The sequence below is a fragment of the Rhinoderma darwinii genome, chromosome 3 (assembly GCF_050947455.1).
Source record: "Rhinoderma darwinii isolate aRhiDar2 chromosome 3, aRhiDar2.hap1, whole genome shotgun sequence".
Lineage (NCBI taxonomy): Eukaryota > Metazoa > Chordata > Amphibia > Anura > Rhinodermatidae > Rhinoderma > Rhinoderma darwinii.
Window position 1 is genome coordinate 41,823 of NC_134689.1, and position 20,845 is coordinate 62,667.

General features: G+C 57.3%; 2 protein-coding genes across 2 annotated transcripts in view; one reads left to right on the plus strand and one right to left on the minus strand.

Annotated features, from left to right (window-relative positions):
- Nucleotides 1-2,147, plus strand: part of PLCZ1 (phospholipase C zeta 1) — a 34,297-nt gene extending 32,150 nt beyond the window's left edge. Inside the window, exons 12-13 of the mRNA XM_075855622.1 lie at nucleotides 1,436-1,585; nucleotides 2,011-2,147. Coding sequence (XP_075711737.1) covers nucleotides 1,436-1,585; nucleotides 2,011-2,093 — 233 coding nt within the window. The 3' untranslated portion in view covers nucleotides 2,094-2,147. The remainder of the gene's footprint in view (nucleotides 1-1,435; nucleotides 1,586-2,010) is intronic.
- A 1,709-nt stretch (nucleotides 2,148-3,856) lies between these two features.
- The window catches only part of PIK3C2G (phosphatidylinositol-4-phosphate 3-kinase catalytic subunit type 2 gamma), a 60,591-nt gene continuing 43,602 nt past the window's right edge, over nucleotides 3,857-20,845 (minus strand). The window contains exons 18-21 of the mRNA XM_075855594.1: nucleotides 5,581-5,641; nucleotides 4,950-5,029; nucleotides 4,694-4,819; nucleotides 3,857-4,443 (exon numbers count right to left, since the gene is read on the minus strand). Of these exons, the coding sequence (XP_075711709.1) occupies nucleotides 4,306-4,443; nucleotides 4,694-4,819; nucleotides 4,950-5,029; nucleotides 5,581-5,641 (405 nt within the window). The 3' untranslated portion in view covers nucleotides 3,857-4,305. The remainder of the gene's footprint in view (nucleotides 4,444-4,693; nucleotides 4,820-4,949; nucleotides 5,030-5,580; nucleotides 5,642-20,845) is intronic.

Consider the following 20,845-nt stretch of genomic DNA (forward strand, 5'->3'; position numbering starts at 1 on the left):
CCAAACTGTGCCCAGAGACTGCCATACAGTGTATACATAGTGTCTAACCAAACTGTGCCCAGAGACTGCCATACAGTGTATACATAGTGTCTAACCAAACTGTGCCCAGAGACTGCCATACAGTGTATACATAGTGTCTAACCAAACTGTGCCCAGAGATTGCCATACAGTGTATACATAGTGTCTAACCAAACTGTGCCCAGTGACTGCCATACAGTGTATACATAGTGTCTAACCAAACTGTGCCCAGTGACTGCCATACAGTGTATACATAGTGTCTAACCAAACTGTGCCCAGTGACTGCCATACAGTGTATACATAGTGTCTAACCAAACTGTGCCCAGTGACTGCCATACAGTGCATACATAGTGTCTAACCAAACTGTGCCCAGAGACTGCCATACAGTGTATACATAGTGTCTAACCAAACTGTGCCCAGAGACTGCCATACAGTGTATACATAGTGTCTAACCAAACTGTGCCCAGAGACTGCCATACAGTGTATACATAGTGTCTAACCAAACTGTGCCCAGAGACTGCCATACAGTGTATACATAGTGTCTAACCAAACTGTGCCCAGAGACTGTCATACAGTGTATACATAGTGTCTAACCAAACTGTGCCCAGAGATTGCCATACAGTGTATACATAGTGTCTAACCAAACTGTGCCCAGTGACTGCCATACAGTGTATACATAGTGTCTAACCAAACTGTGCCCAGTGACTGCCATACAGTGTATACATAGTGTCTAACCAAACTGTGCCGATTGCCATACAGTGTATACATAGTGTCTAACCAAACTGTGCCGATTGCCATACAGTGTATACATAGTGTCTAACCAAACTGTGCCCAGAGAGTGCCATACAGTGTATACATAGTGTCTAACCAAACTGTACCGAGAGACAGACTGTCCTGCAGGATCCTGGACGGCCTGTGACACGGTTCTCTCAATCATAATATACAATCCTGTCACCCTCTCCAACCGGTCTCCAGGGGCAGAAACACACAGCGGCTCAGGGGCCCGTATAGTGTTCCTGCAGAGGGGCCCGTATAGTGTTCCTGCAGAGGGGCCCGTATAGTGTTCCTGCAGAGGGGCCCGTATAGTGTTCCTGCAGAGGGGCCCGTATAGTGTTCCTGCAGAGGGGCCCGTATAGTGTTCCTGCAGAGGGGCCCGTATAGTGTTCCTGCAGAGGGGCCCGTATAGTGTTCCTGCAGAGGGGCCCGTATAGTGTTCCTGCAGAGGGGCCCGTATAGTGTTCCTGCAGAGGGGCCCGTATACTCTCCAGGGGGCACATGTATTCTCCCTGCACGGGCCTCTGCTGCACTCCTTCCATCCCATTACCTGGTCCCCCTAATATTTGGCTCCCCCGGAGTCCCCCGCCTGTGTTAGGACGCGTGCCGTTTTCATCATCCGCTTCTTTTCCGCTCGTTTCAGCGTTTAACCCCCTGTGGGACCAGTCGCTGACGTTCTCGGTGCAGGTCCCGGAGCTGGCGCTGGTGCGGTTCTGCCTGGAGGATCAGCTGTCAGTTGTTTCTAACGAGTTCCTGGGACAGTACGCGCTGCCGCTGACCAGCATGAGCAAAGGTGAGTCACAGGAGCGGCAGATACGTCTCTATCCGCAGCGTCACATGGTGCGTATAATTAGTGTACGGCCACGCCCCTTTTACATAACATGGCGAAAGACATTGGCGACAATATTCTGTAAAAAAAAACACGGAGCACACACTCCACGAGGACGCTATGGTGACGCCGCCCGCCTCCTCTATTCACTGCGCCATGGGGGGAGGGGGGGGGGGGAGTAGGGGATAAACTCCCGGTGTAATGACTGTGGCGTCCGCCTCTCCCTCGCCATTTAGAATTCTGCGCTCCAAACCCATGTATCACACGTAGAAATGTCAGAGGGAAGTCGCCGCCGTAATCACACAAGGAGCGGTCAGGTTTAGCGCTTTTTGCGGCGGGCGCGCGCGCAGCGTCACGATATCACCTCACGCTTTGCTACTTTCTTGCAGGATATCGTCACGTTCCTCTCCTGAACAAGCACGGGCAGAGCCTGGAGCCGGCGTCTCTGTTCGTACATATCTGGTACCAGTAACCGCCACTCGCTGTGACATCATCAGTCTGCGCAATAAAACAAGCGGCAACTTCATCCAGGTGTGTGTGCCTTTAATTTAACCCTTCCATCGCCGTATACCGTGAAGAGCCCAAATATCACACCCCGTCAATAGTAAAATTAGAGTGTAAGCTCCTCAGACACCTCAGTAAATGCTCGGAATAAGATTTACAAGTGAAGGACAAGGACGTCTCCATACAGTGATGTCACCGGACGGCCGGGACCCCCCACCCATCCTGAGAATACAGGGGCCACAGCAGCCTGTACAGGAAACGCCAGCACAAGTCACATGTCTGACTGTCTGTTACTAAGCAACCAGCAGAAGTGTGAATGCAGCTCTGAAGGTCAATGGACAAAAATTTACTGAGATTTTATTTTATTTACACTGAAATGTTAGAACCAAGACGTCATCTCTGCAAATAATAAACCGGAGACCCCCCCCCCCCGTACTGGTCGTTCACAGAGCCGCCGTCTATCCGTTGTAACCCGCGCGGAGCCGGCGTCTATCCGATGTAATCCCCGCGGAGCCGCCGTTTATCCGATGTAAACCCCGCGGAGCCGCCGTCTGTCCGATGTAATCCCCGCGGAGTTGCCGTCTGTCCGATGTAAACCCCGCGGAGCCGCCGTCTGTCCGATGCAACCCCCGCGGAGCCGCCGTCTGTCCGATGCAACCCCCGCGGAGCCGCCGTCTGTCCGATGCAACCCCCGCGGAGCCGCCGTCTGTCCGATGCAACCCCCGCGGAGCCGCCGTCTGTCCGATGCAACCCCCGCGGAGCCGCCGTCTGTCCGATGCAACCCCCGCGGAGCCGCCGTCTGTCCGATGCAACCCCCGCGGAGCCGCCGTCTGTCCGATGCAACCCCCGCGGAGCCGCCGTCTGTCCGATGCAACCCCCGCGGGGCCGCCGTCTATCCGATGCAACCCCCGCGGGTCCGCCGTCTATCCGATGTAACCCCCGCGGAGCCGCCGTCTATCCGATGTAACCCCCGCGGAGCCGCCGTCTATCCGATGTAACCCCCGCGGAGCCGCCGTCTATCCGATGTAACCCCCGAAGAGCCGCCGTCTATCCGATGTAACCCCCGAAGAGCCGCCGTCTATCCGATGTAACCCCCGAAGAGCCGCCGTCTATCCGATGTAACCCCCGAAGAGCCGCCGTCTATCCGATGTAACCCCCGAAGAGCCGCCGTCTATCCGATGTAACCCCCGAAGAGCCGCCGTCTATCCGATGTAACCCCCGAAGAGCCGCCGTCTATCCGATGTAACCCCCGAAGAGCCGCCGTCTATCCGATGTAACCCCCGAAGAGCCGCCGTCTATCCGATGTAACCCCCGAAGAGCCGCCGTCTATCCGATGTAACCCCCGAAGAGCCGCCGTCTATCCGATGTAACCCCCGAAGAGCCGCCGTCTATCCGATGTAACCCCCGAAGAGCCGCCGTCTATCCGATGTAACCCCCGAAGAGCCGCCGTCTATCCGCTGTAACCCTTGAAGAGCCGCCGTCTATCCGATGTAACCCCCGAAGAGCCGCCGTCTATCCGATGTAACCCCCGAAGAGCCGCCGTCTATCCGATGTAACCCCCGAAGAGCCGCCGTCTATCCGATGTAACCCCCGAAGAGCCGCCGTCTATCCGATGTAACCCCCGAAGAGCCGCCGTCTATCCGATGTAACCCCCGAAGAGCCGCCGTCTATCCGATGTAACCCCCGAAGAGCCGCCGTCTATCCGCTGTAACCCCCGAAGAGCCGCCGTCTATCCGCTGTAACCCTTGAAGAGCCGCCGTCTATCCGATGTAACCCCCGAAGAGCCGCCGTCTATCCGATGTAACCCCCGAAGAGCCGCCGTCTATCCGATGTAACCCCCGAAGAGCCGCCGTCTATCCGATGTAACCCCCGAAGAGCCGCCGTCTATCCGATGTAACCAGCGCGGAGTCGCCGTCTATCCGATATAACCCTCACCGAGCCGCCGTCTATCCAATGTAACCCCCGCGGAGCCTCCGTCTATCCCATGTAATCCCCGCGGAGCCGCCGTCTATCCGATGTAACCCCCCTGGGCTATCGGGTTTGCAAAAGGCTCCAAAAAGAGTGCCCACCCCCCAGCCGCGACAGTCTTTGACCTCCATGACGCCGTTTCTTTCTATGAGAAGCCCCCCATAATCTCGGCTGATGTCATTGCCGGCTCCTGCCGCCGCCGTTGCGTTTCTCTAGCTCAGACGATACCAGACGTCTTCCTGCAGTCGGACGGTGATCAGGGGAAGTCTCAGCTGTCCCAGGAACATACCCCGACTCTTCACCAGGATAATAAGGATGTGACCGTCCAGCTGTGGCACCGAGAACTCCACCTGCGAGAGACCGCGAGCCGCGTTATACACTGCGAAATAATATACAGCTAGAACATACCGGACGAGCAGCGACCACAGGGAAGCGGACACGTGATGACATCATCAGGAAGGTAAACCGTGCCGGGGCTGGCACTGAAAGGGTGGGACTAATAGACAAGGGGGCGGGTCAGTGGGAGGATCCTGGGAGTCTATCACTCACATGGACTGGGTGAGGCCCCTCCCCTTAGACTCGTCATGTGACGGCACTTACCAGCTGGTTGAAGATGGGGGCACAAGTTCTGGACTGTGATTTGATTTTATGACTGGAGATTTCCCAGATTCCGGAATGCAGCGAGATGGTGACGCTGGCGGCGGGCTCCGAGCCGTCCGGCATGTACTGAAAACACAAAACCCACATGTAACCGCACCGAGTAACACGAGGAGACGAAACCATCCCCCATCAATGAGTCAATAGAGCGGGGGAGGGGGTCACATAAGGAGGCGACACATCAGACTACGTTACTTACAATATTCCTCAGGTGTTTCAGCAGAACGCAGAGCCGGGGGGAAGAGAATGAAACGTGAAGCTGAACACCGCGCGCAGAATCTACGGCCAAGAGGAAACAGTCAGCAATAACATGAAACAGATCAGGGCGGTGCGACCGACAGGAGACGGGCGACCCCACAACATGGCGGGACGTGGGACCGTTCTCCCGAGGCAGTTGCTGGATCAAAATGTCGTGCGAGGGGCAGCGCTGCTGTGGACACCGGAGCAGTCACCGATTGACACTATTCATGAGGGGGCAGGGTCTGGCATTAAGGATTAAGGGGTGTGGCCCACCGATGAGGGCGGAGCTTATGTGGTAAAAAATCTTTCCACATCATATGCGACATATCTCTGAAAATATTGTAGTACAATCTGGTGAGTGATGACATCACGGAGATACAGGACTGACGACCTCGAATACCCCACATGACGCCTTATAATACACAGCTGCTGCGGAACATCAAAATGTGGAGAACTAGAAGTACACACAGCGTGGGGTGGGGCACCCCAGAAATAAGACAAAGAGCAGTCATATAGGTGGGCGCTGAGGGAGGAGTCACCGTCACATGTAACGTGGCTGTATATAACAATACGATAGACTGGACACTTACCTCCTGTGCCCGTCGGCTCAGTGTTACTGAGCGCTCCCAGCTCACTGAGGATCCTCCCACCCTGAGGAGACAAAGGCAAAAATTATCACAAATATCCAGACGTCAAATCAGTGTCTGCTACAACGGGAGCAATTCAAATCCTTTATGGGACATGCCTGGCGATCACCTGATCTACCACACGCCTGGCGATCACCTGACCAACAACATGCCTGGCGAGCACCTGACCAACAACATGCCTGGCGATCTCCTGACCTACCACACGCCCGGCGATCTTCTGACCACCGACATGCCTGGCGATCACCTGACCTACCACACGCCTGGCGATCGTCTGACCAACGACATGCCTGGCGATCACCTGACCTACCACACGCCTGGCGATCACCTGACCTACTACACGCTTGGCCATGTCCTGACCTACCACAAGCCTGGCCATCTCCTGACCTACCACACGCCTGGCGATCCCATGACCTACCACACGCTTGGCCATCTCCTGACCTACCACACGCCTGGCCATCTCCTGACCTACCACACGCCTGGCGATCCCATGACCTACCACACGCCTGGCGATCCCATGACCTATCATGGGATTGTTGGTTACATGCAATGACCCCTGTCTACTCATCCCCGGAGGTCCCGTTTGACTTTTCTGACACTCACTTTCTGCTTCATCGTTTTATTCACGATTATTTCACTCTAGATGTTTTGATAATACATTTGTCTATTTTATTAAGCGCAGGCGAGACCCCAGCCACAAGCGCCAACTCCAGGGGGATCCGAAAATCTGCCATCCCTGGAAACCCCATCCACCGGAATCTCTGCCCTCAGTCACTTATACTGGGATAGAAAGGACGTCAATGGGTAAAATCTCATCACCCGTTACCCCAGAGCACTTCAGACTCCTGAACGGCAAATCTGCATCTCCAACTCTCATATCACGACATAACGAGGCCGAGGTGCCATTCAGGAGTCTGGACAGTCAGGCGACATCCCCTGTCGGGGCAGTAATGGTGGACATATGAATTGTCACCCAGCTTTCCAAAACTCTTCATGATGATCACAACCTGACGACCTGCTAAAGAGAACTATGACCATCCTGTGATGTCACCACCACAACCTGACGACCTGGTGAAGAGGACTATGACCACCCTGTGATGTCACCACCAGTACCTGACGACCTGGTGAAGAGGACTATGACCACCCAGTGTGGCGAAACCGGGTCAGTGGGGGTCGGTTTACGCCAAGAGAATGTGGGCGATAGATTCAGGCGACACAGATTAACAGGGGACAAGCCACAGTGGCGCGTTTATTAACAGGGACAGACACACACAGAACCAATGCATCGCTGCTTCTCCCCTCTGGGCTGGATAGGACAGGCTACCTCACTATGGGGTCTCTCCACTGTACCTTTCATCCTTTGGGGTGTCTCCAGATCCTCCTTAGTTAGATGGGACTCCAGCACTTGTCCTCTATTACTGTCCCTAGGTCAGGTACCATCTCTGAGGTAGACAGCCCCTGCCTGCAGCTCACACTGCTATCTCATCCTCTCCTGGGCAGCAACTAACTGAGAACTCATCCAGCACAGCTATATCCCTCACTCACCCGTCCCTTTTTCTTATTTACATTAGATAAGTTCCCGCTCTCAGCCTGTGACTCATTCTCCTTCAGTATAAGATTAACCCTAGAGGGGGAGGACAGTGAAGCAGCACTGAATACAATACAATACAAATCAACTGGTTATCAAACATAACGTAATGCAGTTTGAGGGGACATATCCACATCTAGCACCGGGCGCCATCTAAGCTATGGCACCCGGATGGCGGGAGCGCGACGGTTTGCGGCAGGCTTAACCTGTATTTGGGTACAATGCCTGTAACCGTCACCCGTTCCACCACAGACCTCTCCCAGCTTAGATCCATAATCAGTCCTGCTGACCCTCTGTCGGGTCAGTGATGAGATCTGGGCCCGGTGCTGTCAGTCTCCGCCAATCAGTGTCCTGCTGCCGAGAGAGTCCATCAGCATTCCCGTGGTCCCGGCCTTTTTTATGAGAGATGGTAAAGTTATAGGATTGTAAGGCCAGGCTCCACCGTAGTAAACGCCCATTGTCCCCGGCGGTTCGGTTCAACCAACTGAGAGGACTGTGGTCTGTGACTATTGTGAACTCCTTCCCATAAACGTAGGGCTGGAGCTTCTTTAGAGCCCACACGACAGCCAGGCACTCCTTCTCAATGGTTCCGTATGCCCTCTCTCGGTCCAGCAACTTCCGGGAGAGGTACGCAACCGGATGTTCGTGGCCGCCTGGTCCACTTGGCTCAGTACCGCTCCCAGCCCGACGTCTGAGGCATCGGTTTGGACTATGAACCGCCGGTGGAAGTCAGGGGCAGCCAGGACAGGGGAGGTGGAGAGGGCAGTCTTAAGGCTCCCGAAGGCCGCCTCACAGTCAGGGGACCAGGGCATCAGTCGACTGAACCTTTTGGACGTCAAGTCGGTCAAGGGCTTGGCCAGGGTACTATACTGCGGGATGAATTTTCGGTAGTACCCTGTGACTCCCAGAAAGGCCCTGACCTGCTTCTGGTTGGCCGGCCGGGGCCAATGGAGAATGGCCTCCACCTTGGCCGGCTCGGGGAGGATCTGTCCGCTGCCCACTCGGTGCCCCAGGTAGGCGACTTCTGCCATCCCCATCTGGCACTTGTCGGGGCGGATGGTGAGGCCGGCGTACCGGATGCGCTCCAGGATCTGCGCCACGTGCCCCAAGTGTTCCTCCCAAGTCTCGCTAAAGATAGCGATATCGTCCAGGTAGGCCTGGGCAAACTCCTGACACCCCACGAGGATCCGGTCGACCACCCTCTGGAAGGTCGCGGGGGGGGGGCGTTCATCCCGAACGGCATGCACGTAAATTCAAACAGGCCGAACGGGGTGATGAACGTCGAGCGCTCTTGGGCTTCCTTGGTCAGAGGAATCTGCCAGTAGCCCTTGCTGAGATCCAGAGTGGACACGAAGCGTGCCCCTCCCAGCCTATCGAGCAGCTCATCAATCCGGGGCATCGGATAGGCATCCGTAACGGTTACCTCGTTCGACCGCCGGTAGTCTACACAGAACCTCGTGGTTTTGTCCTTCTTGGGGACCAACACAACGCCGGCGGCCCAAGGACTGTGAGATGGTATAATGACCCCCATCTCCAGCATTTCTTCTACTTCTTTTCTCATCGCGGTCAGCACTGAGGGAGCCACTCGGAACGCGGGCTGCCTCAGGGGTCGGGCTCCTCCAGTGTCGACCTCGTGAGCGACTAGGGAGGTACGTCTGGGGGACGCGGTGAACAGGGCCTCCTGGGCTGCTAACACCTCCCCCATCTCCCTACTCTGCAAGCGCGATAGCTTGACTTCAAGCTGCACATCTGCCAGCCCTGTCTGGCGTCGGGCCTCTGCCAGTAGGTCTGGGATGCGGTCCACGTCAGGGTTGTCCATGGGCGGGCAGCATATCGCGACCGCTCCTACCTCCCTTACCACATAGGCCTTGAGCCGGTTTATGTGGTAGTTCCGTACCCGCTTTTCTGCCTTGTCGTGGGCTACTAGGTAGTTCGTCGTCCCCTGTCGCCCCACTACAGTGTACGGTCCAGCCCAATTGGCCTGCAACTTGTTGCCTCGTACTGGCGCGAGGACCAGTACCTTCTCCCCCACCCCCAGCTCTCGGGCTCGGGCGCTACGGTTGTACTCGTCCCGTTGACGGCTTTGAGCTACTTCCAATCGCTGATGGGCCAAATCCATCAGCCATGCTAGGCGCTCCCGCATTTGGCTCACATACTCTACTACCGGGATCTCCGGGCTTGCAAACTTCCCTTCCCAACCTTCCCGGACTAAGTCCAAGGGTCCCCGGCCCCGCCTCGCGAACAGCAACTCGAATGGGGAGTGCCCGGTAGACTCCTGCGGCACCTCTCGATAGGCAAAGAGAAGCTGCTGCAAGGAGCGGTCCCAGTCTCTCCCCTCCGAGTGGACGTATCGGAGTAGCAACTGCTTGAGGGTACCGTTGAACCTTTCACACAGTCCGTTCGTTTGGGGGTGGTAGGCGGTGGTTCTTAGAGAACTCACCCTGTGCCGATTCCAGAAGTCCTGCATGAGTTCTCCCTGGATTTGAGATCCCTGGTCTGTGAGTACCTCACGCGGGAACCCCACCCGGCTGAAGATGTCCATGAGTCCCTGGGCGACGTGCTCGGCATCTATGGAGGACAGAGCCACTGCGTCCGGGTATCTGGTAGCGAAGTCTACCAGGGTTAGGATGTAACGCTTTCCCCCTCGGCTGGGGGGGATTAATGGGGCCAACCAGATCTATGGCCACCCGCTGGAAGGGCTCTCGGATGAGGGGCAGCTGCTTGAGCGGCACCTTGCGCGGGGCCCCCGCCACCCGTTGGCAGACAGGGCACGAAGCTCGGTACCGCCGCACGTCCTCAGTCAGCCCTGGCCAAAAGAAAGCATTCGAGAGACGGGCCCTGGTGTACCTGGTCCCAGTGTGACCCGCCGCGGGTATATCGTGGGCCAGGGCTAACAGTCGTGCACGGTAGGCTTGGGGAACAAGCAGCTGTTTGGAGGCGGTCCAGGGCGACTCGGGCTTGGTCGGGGCTTCGACCCGGTACAACAGCCCGTTGTCCCACTGGAACCTTGCCTGGGCCCCTCCACTGAGTGGTCGATCGGCCAGGCTACGGGCAGAGGACAGGGAAGGATTCGTATGCTGGGCCTCCCTAAAAGCGACCCTATCCACCTCCCCCAGGTCTGTCGGGGGGTTCGTCGGGTCGGTCAGTTGTGAGGCGTCAGGGGCTTGGGTACTTACCACCGGCGGTTCGGGGGGCGGGGCTTCCAGGAGAGGAGCCTCGGTGGTTACACGGGTCGGTGGTGGAGGCCGGTAAAGGTTCTCCCGGGCTTGGCTGCGGGTCACGGCCCCCGCGAACTGACTTGTGAGACCGTTCCCAAGGTCGTTCCCCAATAAGATATCGGCGGGGAGATCCGGCATGAGCCCGACTTCGACCTCCCCTTTTCCGGGGCCCCAGTCCAGGTAGACTCTGGTGTGGGGAATGGACCGCTGCTGTCCGTCCGCCAGGGCAATCCGGGCTAATCGCTGGGGAAGAACCTTAGCCTGGGGAACCAGGTCCACTCTTACCAGGGTGAGGGATGCCCCCGAGTCACGGAGTCCTTGGACGGTGCGGCATCCCAGCACCACGGGCTGTCGGTGGCCCTGCATGTTGGCAGGGACCTGGTTTGTCACGAGGCTCGCAAGCTCTACGTGGTAGACGACCACCTCCACCTCTGGTGCATCTAGGAGGTGGTCACACTCATCGGGGTCGCCTGCCTCCGGGCAAAAGGCGACCCGGGTTTGGGTTGGTCTGGGAAAGGGCACCGTTGATTGGGCCAGGGGGCAGTCCCGTCGGATGTGCCCCGGCTGGTGGCACCCATAACACTGGCGGGAGTCCGTAGGGCCGCGGACCCTTGGAGGGATCGGGGCGGCCGTAGGCTGCGGCTGGGGTCTCATCGAAGTTGGCCGGGGTGGTTCCGCTATTTTGGTAGGGGCTCAGAGCTCTCGGCGTTGGTCCTGGCGCGGAAGGCTTCTCCACTGGGGTCGTTGGGCCAAGAACTCGTCGGCCAGGGTGGCGGCATCTTCAGGGGTGCTGGGGTGGCGGTCCGCGACCCAGGCACGAACGGGGACCTCCATCCTGGAGAGGAGTTGCTCCAAAATGACGAGGTCCTCCAGGTCCTCCCGACTGAAGGCTTTCTTCCTCTCGGCCCACCTGGAGCAGCTTAAGCGGAGCTGGGCTGCCAGTTCCACATGGGTACCCTGGCCGGCGAGCGTCAAATTACGGAACCGCTCTCTGTAAGTCTCTGGGGTGATCGCATAACTCTTCAGCAGGGCGTCCCGGAGGCAACCGTAGTCCCGTCCGTCCTTTGGACCTAGGCTCCGGTAGACTTCAAGGGCCCTCCCTTGCAGGCTGGGCCCCACGTAGCGAGCCCATTCGGTGGTGGGGATGTCATGCACCTGTAGCGGTGTCTCCTGCATGGTTAGGTGCGCATCGATATCCGTGGACGAAGGATCCCACTTGGGGAGGTCGTTGTATCGTAGTTGAGGTCTTCGGGGCCCAGCAGGGATTGGGGTTATTGGTTCTGGGGGTGCCACTGCACGGGCCACGGCCCCAACGATGATCAGGCGCTCGGCCTCGGAGCTTTGAAGCCCCAGAGCGGTCAGCAGATCCCCCATCCGCAGGGCCTGGGCGTCCGAGATGGCGCTACGGCCGGTTCTCTGGCGACTGGCCGGTTCTTCGGAGCAGTAGTCAACGTCACCCTCGGCCATCTCTCCCATCTCGGCTGGGTTCGCCAGGTCCCAGGCTTGGAGCTTCTCAATCAGCCGATCCTTGATGTCGCGGGACGAGAAGGCAATGCGCCGGAACCGGCACAGCTCTTGGAGTGTAATTCGGAGGTAGCTGCCATAGGGGACAGCCTCTGCTCCGCCGGGAGGATCCATAGAGTCAGGCTCCATGACTGGGGATTTAGGTGCCTGTGGTCCCCCTGTACTGCAGCACGTGTGGCAGTCCGCCCTTGAGGTCTGGCCGCGAAGCGCCGGATGGTACCAGGGTACCTATCCCCTGCCGCTTCCCCTAGAACAGGCTGAATCTATCCCACCGCTGCCACCAAATGTGGTCAGTGGGGGTCGGTTTAAGCCAAGAGAATGTGGGCGATAGATTCAAGCGACACAGATTAACAGGGGACAAGCCACAGCGGCGCGTTTATTAACAGGGACAGACACACACAGAACCAATGCATTGCTGCTTCTCCCCTCTGGGCTGGATGGGACAGGCTACCTCACTATGGGGTCTTTCCACTGTACCTTTCATCATTTGGGGTGTCTCCAGATCCTCCTTAGTTAGATGGGACTCCAGCACTTGTCCTCTATTACTGTCCCTAGGTCAGGTACCATCTCTGAGGTAGACAGCCCCTGCCTGCAGCTCACACTGCTATCTCATCCTCTCCTGGGCTGCAACTAACTCAGTTCTCCTCCAGCACCACGATATCCCTCACTCACCCCTCCCTCAGGAAACAGGCCCCCTCCTTTTTCTTATTTACATTAGATAAGTTCCCGCTCTCAGCCTGTGACTCAATCTCCTACAGTGTAAGATTAACCCTAGAGGGGAGGACATTGAAGCAGCACTGAATACAATACAATACAAATCTACTGGTTATCAAACATAACGCAATGCAGTCTGAGGGGACATATCCCCATCTAGCACCGGGCGCCATCTAAGCTAGTGTGGCAGGGAGTGCGGTGGCTAGTGAAGTGGCGCCGGTTGTGGGTGCTGTAGTGGCGGTGGATAAGTCGGTTGATGCGGGGGCGAGTATTTCCAAGAATGTGGTGGAGGACGTGCGTTTGGCTGACGCGGCTAAAGGTGAGGTGTACGTGTGTTTTGAGGGCCCGCTGGGGGAGCATTTGAAGGCTGAGATTAGGGAGAAGATCTGGAAAGATGAATATGTGGAGATTTTTTCGTTACTGCCTTTGGAGAAGTTTAATTTGGACCGGTGGAAACCGGATGAAAGTAAGAAGGAGGAGGAGGAGCGGCGGCGGTATCGCTTGTTTCCTCGGACCTTTGCGAATTGGCTGCAGGCCTTCGCTATCTTGGCTAGTGTGGTGGGTGAGAAGGCGCCGGAGAACTGTTCGGCGCTATTCTGTTATATGGATTCAGTAGGGGAGGCGTATCGTGTATACGGTGGTAATGCGTGGTTGCGGTATGACGAACAGTTTCGTCAGCGGAAGTCGGTGCGATGGGACCACAAGGATATCAGTTTGTGGATGCGTCTGATGTCTGCGCCAAAACAGGGGCAGCAGCCCTTTCGGGATGCGGCCGGTGGTCAGGGGTCAGCAGCGGGTCGGTCAGGATCCTCAGGAAAGGGGTGTTGCTGGCAGTATAATGAGGGGCATTGCAAGTTCGGCCCAGACTGCAGGTACAAGCACGAGTGCTCCGGTTGCGGAGGCGCCCATGGTTTGTCCAGATGCTTCAGGAAGCATAAGGGCAGGCAGGGAGATGCTGAGCAGAAGAGGGGCGACGCCGGTGAGGGTGGAAAGGATGCTCCCGTTTTTAAGGGGCTATCCAAATAGGAAAGTGGCGGAGTTGTTATTTTTAGGTTTTTCAGAAGGTTTTCGGATTCCTTGTACGTCGGCAGGACGTGATGGGGTGGTCCGTAATTTGTCGTCTGCTTTGGCGCGGCCTGATCTGGTTACGGATAAGCTGCTGAAGGAGGTGGCGTTGGGACGCATGGCGGGGCCGTTTTCCTTCCCGCCTGTTCCTGGTTTGCGTGTTTCCCCGTTGGGTTTGGTTCCTAAAAAGGAGGTGAATAAATTCCGCCTTATTCATCACTTGTCTTATCCGGAAGGCGAGTCGGTGAATGACGGCATTGATCCGGTCCTGTGCGCGGTCAGTTACACTAACTTTGATGCGGCGGTTGTTTGGGTTCGCAGGTATGGGAAGGGCTCTCTGTTAGCGAAAACTGACATTGAGGCCGCTTTTCGTTTATTGCCGGTGCATCCGGATAGTTTTTGTTTGCTGGGATGTTATTGGCAGGAGGAATATTTCGTAGATTGTTGCCTCCCGATGGGCTGCTCCATTTCATGCGCTTATTTTGAGATGTTTAGCACGTTTTTGGAGTGGGTGGTCCGTCGGGAGGCGCAGGTGCAATCTGCCCTGCATTATCTGGATGATTTCCTGTTTATCGGGCCGCCGGGTACCTATGTGTGTGCAGGATTGCTACACACTATGGAGAGAGTGGCAATGGATTTTGGGGTACCTCTGGCGCCTGAAAAAACCGAGGGACCCACGACGGTCATTAAGTTTTTGGGAATCATGATTGATTCAGATAACATGGAGTGTCGCTTGCCTGATGATAAGTTGCTGGAGATGAGAGGGTTGGTGGCGAGTGCGCTGCGCAGGAAGAAGATCCAGTTGCGGGACTTGCAATCCTTGTTGGGGCATTTGAATTTCGCTTGTAGGATTATGCCCATGGGGCGGGTGTTTTGCAGGCGATTGGCGAGTGCTACCGCAGGGGTGCATTCCCCTCATCATTTCATTAGGTTGTCGGCGGAGTTGAAAGCTGACTTGTTGGTGTGGGGGGAGTTTTTGCAGAGCTACAATGGGCGGTCGGTGCTCATGTATCAGCCGGTGTCTAGTGTGGACTTGGAGCTTACTTACTGATGCATCGGGTGCTTGTGGATTTGGGGCTTATTTCCAGGGGCAGTGGTGTGCGGGTTGGTGTGCGGGTTGGTGTGCGGGTTGGTGTGCGGGTTGGTGTGCGGGGGGTGTGCGGGGGTGTGCGGGTTGGTGTGTGGGTTGGTGTGCGGGTTGGTGTGCAGGTTGGTGTGCAGGAGTTTGGCCTGATACATGGCATGAATGTGGTTTTGTCCGTAACTTGGCTCTGCTGGAACTGTTCCCGATTGTGGTGGCGGCGGAGTTGTGGGGGGATTGTCTGCGGGACCGAAGAGTGCGTTTCGTATGTGACAATCTGGGTGTCGTTCAGGCTGTTAATGCGCAGACAGCTAATTCTCCGCCAGTCGTGCGGCTATTGCGACATTTAGTTTTGAGAGGTCTGATGTTGAATGCGCATTTTGTGGCAGTGCATATTCCTGGGGTGCTGAATTCTGTGGCTGATTCCCTTTCTCGTCAACAATGGGACAGGTTTCGTCTGCTGGCGCCGGGGGCGGAGTCTCATGGCCTGCCTTGTCCAGAACATCTGTGGAAGGTGGTGTGACAATGGCGATGTCGCTCGTGGAAAGGTCGGTTAGTGCGGTCACATGGCAGAGGTACAGTGCGGTGTGGCAGGTATGGGAGGCTTTGTTGGAAAATGCGCAGGCAGGTATTGCAGATCGGCAGGCGTGTTTGCTGTATTTTATAGGAAAGGCGTACAGTGAGGGGCGTCTGCAGCAACGGTCGCTCGCAGTTTGTCGGCCTTGGCTTTTTGGTTTAAGAAGAAAGGTGAGGAGGACGTGACTAAGTCCTTTCTGGTGCGGCAGGCAATGAAGGGTTTCAGGAGGGGTTCCGCAGTTAGGGACCACAGGAAGCCGGTGTCATTTGAGCTGTTGGTAGCGATTTGTAATTTGTTGAGGGATGTTTGTGTTTCGGCGTTTGAAGCGCGGTTATTTACACTGGGCTTTTTCTTTGGCGTTTTTTGGGGCGTTCCGGATATCGGAGTTGGTGTCGGCCAGTAAGAGTGTGGCAGGGGGTTTACTGTACGCGGATGTGGATTATCTGCTTATCTTGTTTGCTTCGTAGATCTAAGACAGATCAGGAGGGGAGAGGTTTTGTGGTGCGTTTGTATGAATTACCAGGGTCGCGGGTGTGCCCGGTTCACTGTTTTCGGGAGTTTGTTGCGGTGAGGCCGGACGGGGCCGGCATCCTTGTTGGTTCATGCAGACGGGCTGTCTTTCTCGCAATATCAGTTTGTGCAGGTTTTCCAGAAAGGTCTCCTGTTGTCTGGCAGAGGTGGAGCAGGTTTTAGCTCTCACTCTTTTAGAATTGGCGCAGCTACGGAAGCAGCTCGGTGGGGTTTATCCCCGGCGATGGTTAAGAAGATCGGTAGGTGGGAGTCAGACCGATATAGGTTGTATGTGCGGCCTCACTTGCTTTGAGGTGGTGGTGATAAGATGTGCTGGAGGTGGATATGGAGTTGTTACATTGCTGTCTTGTGTTGTTTTAGGTGCAGGTCCCTGCTTGATATGGATCATGGGGCACTCCTACGTGCACTGGGGAGGTGTGCGGGCTGATGATCGTCCGGCTGGACGGCAGTTTGGCCTGGATCAGTCAGAGGTGCAGGTCAGATGGTTGGGTCTGCGGGGCATGCTGTGGTGAAGGTCAGATGGTTAGGTCTGCGGGGCATGCTGTGGTGAAGGTCAGATGGTTAGGTCTGCGGGGCATGCGGTGGTGCAGGTCAGACGGTTGGGTCTGCGGGGCATGCTGTGGTGCAGGTCAGATGGTTGGGTCTGCGGGGCATGCTGTGGTGCAGGTCAGATGGTTGGGTCTGCGGGGCATGCTGTGGTGCAGGTCAGATGGTTGGGTCTGCGGGGCATGCTGTGGTGCAGGTCAGATGGTTGGGTCTGCGGGGCATACTGTGGTGCAGGTCAGATGGTTGGGTCTGCGGGGCATGCTGTGGTGCAGGTCAGATGGTTGGGTCTGCGGGGCATGCTGTGGTGCAGGTCAGATGGTTGGGTCTGCGGGGCATGCTGTGGTGCAGGTCAGATGGTTGGGTCTGAGGGGCATGCTGTGGTGCAGGTCAGATGGTTGGGTCTGCGGGGCATGCTGTGGTGAAGGTCAGATGGTCGGGTCTGCGGGGCATGCTGTGGTGCAGGTCAGATGGTTGGGTCTGCGGGGCATGCTGTGGTGCAGGTCAGATGGTTGGGTCTGCGGGGCATGCTGTGGTTCAGGTCAGATGGTTGGGTTTGCGGGGCATGCTGTGGTGCAGGTCAGATGGTTGGGTTTGCGGGGCATGCTGTGGTACAGGTCAGATGGTTGGGTCTGCGGGGCATACTGTGGTGCAGGTCAGATGGTTGGGTCTGCGGGGCATGCTGTGGTGCAGGTCAGATGGTTGGGTCTGCGGGGCATGCTGTGGTGAAGGTCAGATGGTCGGGTCTGCGGGGCATGCTGTGGTGCAGGTCAGATGGTTGGGTCTGCGGGGCATGCTGTGGTGCAGGTCAGATGGTTGGGTCTGCGGGGCATGCTGTGGTGCAGGTCAGATGGTTGGGTCTGCGGGGCATACTGTGGTGCAGGTCAGATGGTTGGGTCTGCGGGGCATGCTGTGGTGCAGGTCAGATGGTTGGGTCTGCGGGGCATACTGTGGTGCAGGTCAGATGGTTGGGTCTGCGGGGCATGCTGTGGTGCAGGTCAGATGGTTGGGTCTGAGGGGCATGCTGTGGTGCAGGTCAGATGGTTGGGTCTGCGGGGCATGCTGTGGTGAAGGTCAGATGGTCGGGTCTGCGGGGCATGCTGTGGTGCAGGTCAGATGGTTGGGTCTGCGGGGCATGCTGTGGTGCAGGTCAGATGGTTGGGTCTGCGGGGCATGCTGTGGTGCAGGTCAGATGGTTGGGTCTGCGGGGCATGCTGTGGTGCAGGTCAGATGGTTGGGTCTGCGGGGCATACTGTGGTGCAGGTCAGATGGTTGGGTCTGCGGGGCATGCTGTGGTGCAGGTCAGATGGTTGGGTCTGCGGGGCATGCTGTGGTGCAGGTCAGATGGTTGGGTCTGCGGGGCATGCTGTGGTGCAGGTCAGATGGTTGGGTCTGAGGGGCATGCTGTGGTGCAGGTCAGATGGTTGGGTCTGCGGGGCATGCTGTGGTGAAGGTCAGATGGTCGGGTCTGCGGGGCATGCTGTGGTGCAGGTCAGATGGTTGGGTCTGCGGGGCATGCTGTGGTGCAGGTCAGATGGTTGGGTCTGCGGGGCATGCTGTGGTTCAGGTCAGATGGTTGGGTTTGCGGGGCATGCTGTGGTGCAGGTCAGATGGTTGGGTTTGCGGGGCATGCTGTGGTACAGGTCAGATGGTTGGGTCTGCGGGGCATACTGTGGTGCAGGTCAGATGGTTGGGTCTGCGGGGCATGCTGTGGTGCAGGTCAGATGGTTGGGTCTGCGGGGCATGCTGTGGTGAAGGTCAGATGGTCGGGTCTGCGGGGCATGCTGTGGTGCAGGTCAGATGGTTGGGTCTGCGGGGCATGCTGTGGTGCAGGTCAGATGGTTGGGTCTGCGGGGCATGCTGTGGTGCAGGTCAGATGGTTGGGTCTGCGGGGCATGCTGTGGTGCAGGTCAGATGGTTGGGTCTGCGGGGCATACTGTGGTGCAGGTCAGATGGTTGGGTCTGCGGGGCATGCTGTGGTGCAGGTCAGATGGTTGGGTCTGCGGGGCATACTGTGGTGCAGGTCAGATGGTTGGGTCTGCGGGGCATGCTGTGGTGCAGGTCAGATGGTTGGGTCTGAGGGGCATGCTGTGGTGCAGGTCAGATGGTTGGGTCTGCGGGGCATGCTGTGGTGAAGGTCAGATGGTCGGGTCTGCGGGGCATGCTGTGGTGCAGGTCAGATGGTTGGGTCTGCGGGGCATGCTGTGGTGCAGGTCAGATGGTTGGGTCTGCGGGGCATGCTGTGGTGCAGGTCAGATGGTTGGGTCTGCGGGGCATGCTGTGGTGCAGGTCAGATGGTTGGGTCTGCGGGGCATACTGTGGTGCAGGTCAGATGGTTGGGTCTGCGGGGCATGCTGTGGTGCAGGTCAGATGGTTGGGTCTGCGGGGCATGCTGTGGTGCAGGTCAGATGGTTGGGTCTGCGGGGCATGCTGTGGTGCAGGTCAGATGGTTGGGTCTGAGGGGCATGCTGTGGTGCAGGTCAGATGGTTGGGTCTGCGGGGCATGCTGTGGTGAAGGTCAGATGGTCGGGTCTGCGGGGCATGCTGTGGTGCAGGTCAGATGGTTGGGTCTGCGGGGCATGCTGTGGTGCAGGTCAGATGGTTGGGTCTGCGGGGCATGCTGTGGTTCAGGTCAGATGGTTGGGTTTGCGGGGCATGCTGTGGTGCAGGTCAGATGGTTGGGTTTGCGGGGCATGCTGTGGTACAGGTCAGATGGTTGGGTTTGCGGGGCATGCTGTGGTGCAGGTCAGATGGTTGGGTTTGCGGGGCATGCTGTGGTACAGGTCAGATGGTTGGGTCTGCGGGGCATGCTGTGGTTCAGGTCAGATGGTTGGGTTTGCGGGGCATGCTGTGGTGCAGGTCAGATGGTTGGGTTTGCGGGGCATGCTGTGGTACAGGTCAGATGGTTGGGTCTGCGGGGCATGCTGTGGTGCAGGTCAGATGGTTGGGTCTGCGGGGCATGCTGTGGTACAGGTCAGATGGTTGGGTTTGCGGAGAATGCTGTGGTACAGGTCAGATGGTTGGGTCTGCGGGGCATGCTGTGGTGCAGGTCAGATGGTTGGGTCTGCGGGGCATGCTATAGTGCAGGTCAGATGGTTGGGTCTGCGGGGCATGCTGTGGTGCAGGTCAGATGGTTGGGTCTGCGGGGCATGCTGTGGTTCAGGTCAGATGGTTGGGTTTGCGGGGCATGCTGTGGTGCAGGTCAGATGGTTGGGTTTGCGGGGCATGCTGTGGTGCAGGTCAGATGGTTGGGTCTGCGGGGCATGCTGTGGTGCAGGTCAGATGGTTGGGTCTGCGGGGCATGCTGTGGTGCAGGTCAGATGGTTGGGTCTGCGGGGCATGCTGTGGTGCAGGTCAGATGGTTGGGTCTGCGGGGCATGCTGTGGTGCAGGTCAGATGGTTGGGTCTGCGGGGCATGCTGTGGTGTAGATTGTTGCTGGAGCTACAGTTTTATGCAGGTTTGGACAGGGCGCCGGATATTCTGGTGGTGCACCTTGGTGGCAACGATTTAGGCATTCGGTCGTCCAGGGATTTGGTGCGGGATGTAAAGATTGATCTGTGGCGGTTGTGGTCGTCTTTTCCGGGATTGCTGACCGTCTGGTCGGATATTGTGGCTCGCAAGGTGTGGCGTCAGGCCCGTTCGGTTCACAGCTTAAATAAAGCGAGAGTGTAGGTGAACAAGGTGGTTGGCAGATTCGTGGCGCGCAATGGTGGTGTTGTGGTGCGGCATAGAGAGTTGGAGGGCAGAGAGGTCGGTTTCCTTAGGGCGGATGGCGTTCATTTGAACGAGTTGAACGAGGTGGGTCTAGATATGTGGACCGTTGACATCAAGGAAGGACTGCAGTTGTGGAGGGACAATCATGTGTAAGGGGTCACACATGATTGTCGTGGCGGTAGGAGGAGGGGTCACACATGATTGTCGTGGCGGCAGGAGGAGGGGTCACACATGATTGTCGTGGCGGCAGGAGGAGGGGTCACACATGATTGTCGTGGCGGTAGGAGGAGGAGTCACACATGATTGTCGTGGCAACAGGAGGAGGAGTCACATATGATTGTCGTGGCGGCAGGAGGAGGGGTCACACATGATTGTAGTGGCGGTAGGAGGAGGGGTCACACATGATTGTCGTTGCAGCAGGAGGAGGAGTCACACATGATTGTCGTGGCGGTAGGAGGAGGAGTCAAACATGAATGTCGTGGCGGTAGGAGGAGGAGTCACACATGATTGTCGTGGCGGCAGGAGGAGGAGTCACATGATTGTCGTGGCGGCAGGAGGAGGGGTCACACATGATTGTTGTGGCGGAAGGAGGAGGAGTCACACATGATTGTTGTGGCGGTAGGAGGAGGGGTCACACATGATTGTCGTTGCGGCA